The sequence below is a fragment of the Poecilia latipinna genome, unplaced genomic scaffold (assembly GCF_001443285.1).
Source record: "Poecilia latipinna isolate Pla-1442-1.1 unplaced genomic scaffold, P_latipinna-1.0 Scaffold445, whole genome shotgun sequence".
Classification (NCBI taxonomy): Eukaryota; Metazoa; Chordata; class Actinopteri; order Cyprinodontiformes; family Poeciliidae; genus Poecilia; species Poecilia latipinna.
In genome coordinates, this window is record NW_015113061.1 from 268,366 (window position 1) to 275,001 (window position 6,636).

Sequence of the window (6,636 nt, forward strand, 5' to 3'; positions counted from 1 at the left end):
TGCAACATTTCCCTTGTCGGATAAATACATGCATGATTATGATGTCATATATCAGAGTGACTTCCTGCTGGATCTGTACTCCCAGATGAAGGACAGAGAGACTCAATCAGGTCTGAGTCTCCTTCCATCATTACAGTCAGTTTTCCAGTCAACTCCTGAAATCTGGACCATAAAGCTCTCAGAGAGAAAGACCTCCATCCTCCTGGAAGTGATGAAACTCCAACCAGAGAAGAAACAAGTGAAGCTGACAGACCGCTCACATGGAGAGAGTGAAGTGAGGAGTTTCCTGCAGTGCTTGCCTTTTATCTCACAGCTCAGGTACAGTTATTTTATTTTATCTAAGTTATGAAAATGAATGGCATTTGAATATTTTGTGAAAGTTAACAGTTTGCCATATGTAATATTTACATACATCTTTATCCACATATACATAAATACACTCCATTCTGATTTAATTGGTAGTGTGTTTAACTTCTCCTTTGCAACCAGATTAAAAAAGGTTAATAAAGTAAGTTCTTCCTACATGAAGTCAACCACAAATCATATGTTCCTAAGGCACCATATGCCTAGCAACAACTAAGGTTGAATTTATGCAGCTAAGATCAAACCATTCTTAAATGTCTCCTTTTTTGTTCCAGCTTTGATCGTAGAAGCTCAGATCTTCATGAACAAACCGGGTTCTTAGTGAATCTGTTCTGTGCAGCAGCAGAGAGAGAACAGCAGACAGGAGAGAAGATGCTGGAGATGTTAGCATCAGTCTGCAGATGGAAAACATTCCCTTTTGATGACAGATGCATGGCTAATTTTGAATATGGATGCAGAAAATCCCAGAGTGACTTCCTGCTGGATCTGTACTCCCAGATGAAGGACAGAGAGACTCAAACAGGTCTGAGTCTCCTTCCATCATTACAGTCAGTTTTACAGTCAGCTCCTGAAATCTGGACCATAAAACTCTCAGAGAGCAAGACCTCCATCCTCCTGGAAGTGATGAAACTCCAGCCAGTAATGCTGACAGACTGCCCACATGACGAGAGTGAAGTGAGGAGTTTCCTAAAACTTCTGCCTTATATCTCACAGCTCAGGTACAGTCACCCTACTTCAATTTTTCCAAGTACGTGTTAGAGCCTAATACCAACTTCATTACAGTGTTTCATATCACATCGTCATATTTCAGTTGCTTTATAAAATTAACCAAATTTTATGAAATGAGTTCTAGACTCCTCTAGATATGCGCAGACCAATTTTTTCTTCAATTTGCTAGTGTTCAGGTTTGAAGTACATGGAACTGAAATAAGCCCGGGAGCCAAACTCCTTTGAATAATGACCTAATTTTTTAAGGGGGCTACATTGTCTAATGACACATGCAATGGGGAACAAGAACATCAGTTTGAGAAGGGCTAAAGATTAAATTGCTGCCTTCAACTATGTTTTTCTGAGATTTGGAGGAAATTAAATTTCTTACTCAAATTTTAAAAAATTGTCAGACAACACAAGGTTATGAAGAACTACTGCTCCTGATATGTTGCCATGTGCAAATTTGAGTACATGGTGTTACTGAGAGAAAGCTTTGTCTCCTTTTAATGCCAGCATCAGTGAGGGACTCTTAAGTATAATACCTTAATTCTGCCACTAGATGGCACCAAACGAACACTTCCATAGTTGTTCTAGTACTTTGCACCTAGGTTGAGGAGAACATAGTTTTTTAAAAATGGATCCGCCACTGGATGTTGAAAGGATTTTTGCATTGATTATTACAAAAGGTAGTGTTATTACATTTTGAAGTCAGTTATTACATGTTGCTTCATTATTACATAATACGGTGGCAGTGGTAGATTTTGGTGAGCGGTTCAGGGCCGGCTCTGGCCTATTACTCCTGGATTTATCCCAGAATAACGCAAAGTTTTGTTTTCTTATCTTTCCATGGTTTCTCTGTTACAGGTGTATGCCCAGGTTTTTCCAGAGTGTTTGTTCGTCTCTATCAATGAGATCCAGAGAGGAGATCCAGCAGATGGTGTCTCTCCTGCAGCTTCTGAACTTCAAACTTTTTCTAACAGGAGAGTTGAATGATAAAACCTGCAGCTCTGTGGGAAAAGTTCTCCCCCTGTGTGGATCTAAAGTGGATCTGATCCTCACAGACAGTCGGATGTCCGTCAGAGGAGCTGCTGTCCTCTTCAGATCTACAACACAGCTCCACAGTCTGAGGCAGGAACCTGAAAACGTCTCTTTCTCACCACTTATCTGCTGCTGAACCATCAGTTCTTGATGTCCATCATCTCTGTTCTTCTCTCTGATCCAGACTCTCCAACAGTCTGGTCTTGTTCCTGTCTCAGTGGGTGAGAAGAGGCAGAGTGGCCTGTCTTGTGGTCCTAGAAGAGCTTTCTGTGGTGTCCACCAAAGCTCAGCCACAGAGAGTCTTGTTGAAGGTCGGCAGCAGTTTGGCGTCTCTGCTGAGGTTCTGGACAGTGGGACGGTTGGACCTGACTGAGTCTGGACTCCCTGCTCAGAGTCTCTTCAGTCTGCTGCTTCATGATGCTCCTCTCACACTCAGGTAAACATCTTCATCATCTCTATCAGAAAGTAAACAGGTCAGAAACACAGTGAGAGTTTAATCTGTGATCTCTGCAGACTGAGTGAAGAGAGACTCCAGCAGCTTCTGGTTCTCCTCCATGAGGTCCAAGACCAAGACAGGACATTGTCCCTCTTGAATAAGCTCGGTGGAGACCTGAGCTCCTGCAGGTTGAGCTGGGAGCTTCTTCACTACCTGCTGCAGCAGCCGACAGCTCAGACCATCACTGTGAACCTGAAGAAGAACCGATTCTTAGAGGAGAGAGCTGCTCAGCTGCTGCCCTTTCTGCATAGGATGGTGATTCAAAGGTGGAGGTTTTTGTCTTCTAATAAATAGTTGGTCTGATTTTCCATCAGCAGCTTCTGGTTTCTGGCAGTAACAAAGTGTTGTGGTGAATCCTCTGTCTGCTTTCAGGCCCAGTCCCAGCTTTGTTAGGACGTCCATCAAGGAGATCTTCAGGACTCACCACAGTCACCTGATACCCGGGTTGCTGAGGTCACTGGGTCATGTGATCAACCTGAACTGCACAGAGCTGGACTCAGAGGACTGTGATGCTCTGCTGTTCATCCTCAGACACAGTGATGGAGTTAAACTGAAGCTGCTGTGGAGCTCCATCCCAGCAGAGGGAATACAGTCCATCCTCTCTTTGCTGCACACAGTTTCTGATCTCAGGTCAGATATCAGATCCTGCTCCTCAGGACTCCTTCCCATGATGAACCATTCCCTCCAGTTCATTAACTGGTTGGTTTTCTTTCTTCTCTGTTCCCACCAGTGTGGACAGGAATCTCCTGCTGAGGTTCATCCACTGCTGCGCTTCCTCTGACAACCAGCAGGGGGCAGCATCAGACTTACTGTGGACTCTGCAGCACAGGTTGGATCTGTCCTGCTCCTCCTGTGTGCAGCTACCAGAGGAGGATCAGACTGAGCCTCTGAGCCTGACGGCTGCTGACTGCAGGGCCGTCTCCACCGTCCTGAGACACAGCAGCAGAGACACACAGCTGGACCTGAGAGACTGTGAGGTGGAGGACAGCGGGCTGGACCTGCTGTTTCCTGTCCTGGACAGAGTCCGTCTCATGTGAGTAAGATGGATCCTGAAGCAGGAAGAAGTTTGTTGACCTTCATGTTGATGTTCTTTGGTCTGTTTTTCCTGTTTAGAGTCAGTAAGACGGTCCTGGTCCAGCTTCTGTCTCTGCTTGCTGTGAACAATCAGAGGGACACAGTGAGACGGACAATGTCCCTGTGCAGAGCTCTGGGAGGAGAACTGGACCTGAGTCACTGCCCACTGGATCAGAGGCTCTGTGGAGCTCTGGTTCTGATGCTGGACTACTCTGAAGGTCTGACAAAGCTGGACCTCAGTCACTGCCAGCTGACAGACCAGCTGCTGCTCCAACTCATCACACATCTGCACAAAGTCCACATCCTGGAGTAAGTGACCCAGACTGTCCCTTGGTTTTAATCCAGTCAAAGTGGAGCAGCTGATGCAGTAATATTTCAGCCATGTTGCTGTCTCTGTTGGTGTCTTTACGATGAGGACAGACTTGTGTCCAGCAGGATATCTGGAACCTGTCACTGGCCTCCCTGGTTCAGAATGATCATTGTTGTATAAAAGGTGGTCACTGACGTTTGGTGCTCAGCAAAAACATCTCTATGTTGTTCACCACCAAGTCCAGAGACCCTTATCTCTCAAGGTCAGGACCCTAATCACATTTTGTGCCACCTATTGCTGTATAGCGTTTTGTTATCAAGTGGGGAGCCACCTTTTGCTGCTGCATGCAGCATAGGTGGCTCGTTATTGCTTTGGGTGCCAACTATTCCTGTATCAGTGGCTCATTGGCATGTTGGGCACCAACAATTGCTGTGTGGGTGGCTTGTTGGCACATTGATTGCCATCTGTTGTTGTTCGTGGTGGTTAGCCTCACCCAACTAACTTCCTACTCTGAGAGGTTAATAACTAACCAGCTTTCTACCCCACATGTGCTGAGATCCCCTAAGTCTGTCGGGTATTACCCTATTCAGGATTTGTACTGAATCCATTTAGCTGGATATTTGGAAAAAACTCGTTTTGATTCTTAGGGGTAACCTATGTCCCATTCTCTTCAGCCAGATCGAGTAACCATCAGTCAGTGAAGTTTCACAAAGCAGTCATTAAACAGCTGCTTTCTCGCTCTGGACAGTGATCCAAGTATGTTTTAGTGACTCATGTAGAGTCACACGGGTGTTGTTTTAATAACTTTGGGCTTTTTAATACTTCCCATAAATCTACAAACTTTACACTGAGACTATTGTACCACTTAATTGAATGTCCACAACTTCTCTAAAATTTCAAATGGTTCTTTAATTAGTACGGCTTTGCAGTGGTCAGTGCAGCTGAATTTCCATTATTTTAACACATGGATATAGGGTCTGATCTCACCTCATTTCAACATGGTTCCAGTAAAACCCAACATAATGTTCTGTGTTGTGTTTGTGTTCCAGTCTGAGTCACAATCAGATCACTGATGCCTCCACTGCTGAGTTACTCCACCTGGTCTCCATCAATCCCTCCATTGGTTCTGTGAGGTGAGCAGACACTCAGCAAAGCTCCATCAGTGGAGAAGTTTATCATTAGAGGATTCCTGTCTGATCTCTGAGCATCTGGATTCATGTTGTTGTGCCTGAAAGAGTCACATCTGTTCCCCGCTTTGCTCTGTTTCTAGACTCTTCAGCAGCAACAACATCGTCAACAAAACTCCTTTTAAGGACAACATGAAGTTTGAATTCTCTTGAAGCAGCTGTCAATCAGCAGGTTAAGTGACCAACAGGAAGTCCTCGTCTCTGATCTAAATAAAAACCGTTTCATCTGGGCGATAAGATGGACATAGTGGCTTCTGACACTAAGCCAGTTTACAGATGGATGTTCCACCAAAACACTAATTTAAATGCAGATTTTTTTATTTTTATTTTTTTCTGGAAAGAGATTTTTTTTTACATGTTTATCTTATAATGTAAGTTTTCTGTACACATAAGTGAGTATTGTTTACTTTATTTTACAAATGTAAAAGGTTAATGATATTTTACATCATGTGGTAATTTATTTTCAGTTTATTCTGATGATGTGCAATTTGATGACATATTTATGTGTTAATTTTAGGTCTACACTGAATCTACAGAATTTTGGAGAGACGCTACGGTTTTTCAAATCAGGGAATATCATTGCTGGGATGCTTTATTCAGACTCTATAGAAATATATATATATATATATATATATATTTACTTTTGAATAGTTTTATTGTGCAATTTTCTTTTTCCACAAAATACAAGCCAGACCTCAGATAAATATTCAGTTAGATTTTGTGTATCTGATTTATTTATGTCGCTATTTAATAATGTTAAAATGTTGGTTCCTGGCTTATGGTGATTCAATAAAGTTATTGATGATCTTTTTTTTCCCCTGTGCTTGATTACAAGGATTTGCTGCCCTCTCGTGGAGAAATTAACAAAACCTGAAAAAATTACTTATATGAGACTTCCTATCTTTATGGTATTAAAATAATTTGAACCTTTTAATGGATTTTGTATAGGATCAGGATTGATGTCCTGAAAAAGGTTTTATTTAGTCTGAACAGAACCATCCTATTAATTAAAATATTCAAGGCACGTTAGCTAATCTTTTAGTCAAAATAAACCAGCTAAAAGTGTTATTCAAACAGCAATTAAAGGAAATGTTAGGTTTGCTCGTATCTTCTTGGTCTTAGTCGAACGACAGCATTTTCTGTTTCCGGTGTTTTATTTTGTAGGAACTCGCAGGAAGCTTATATTTATAATACCAGCTTTATTATTAGCTGTAATAATTACCATTTGCAGCCACCAGGGGGCATAAACCCGCCGCTCAAAATAAGGTTGTAGCCATAGGTATGTTGTAGCGCTGTAGTTAGCTCGTTTCCAGCTCCGTAGCAGCGAGTTAAGTGGGTCACAGTTAGATAAATTACCACAGATATTTATCCTGGGATCAATTCGGTGTTCAGTGTTTTTTTCTGTGCGTGTAAATAAGTAGCAGCTCCTCAGGCCTGAAAACGGCAACATGGAGACT

At 42.6% G+C, this 6,636-nt stretch overlaps 1 protein-coding gene across 2 annotated transcripts in view; it reads left to right on the plus strand.

The window, feature by feature from the left end:
- LOC106951188 (uncharacterized) overlaps window positions 1-5,865 on the plus strand; it is a 20,956-nt gene extending 15,091 nt beyond the window's left edge. Inside the window, exons 16-24 of one of the 2 annotated variants that reach the window (XM_015038568.1) lie at window positions 639-1,082; window positions 1,939-2,202; window positions 2,297-2,548; window positions 2,626-2,874; window positions 2,981-3,238; window positions 3,339-3,641; window positions 3,722-3,991; window positions 5,042-5,125; window positions 5,263-5,865. In XM_015038568.1, the coding sequence (XP_014894054.1) occupies window positions 639-1,082; window positions 1,939-2,202; window positions 2,297-2,548; window positions 2,626-2,874; window positions 2,981-3,238; window positions 3,339-3,641; window positions 3,722-3,991; window positions 5,042-5,125; window positions 5,263-5,332 (2,194 nt within the window). In that variant the 3' untranslated portion in view covers window positions 5,333-5,865. Of the gene's footprint in view, window positions 1-638; window positions 1,083-1,938; window positions 2,203-2,296; window positions 2,549-2,625; window positions 2,881-2,980; window positions 3,239-3,338; window positions 3,642-3,721; window positions 3,992-5,041; window positions 5,126-5,262 lie in introns of both variants that reach the window. The other variant, XM_015038569.1, reaches the window with a different exon arrangement.
- Window positions 5,866-6,636: the final 771 nt, after the last annotated feature.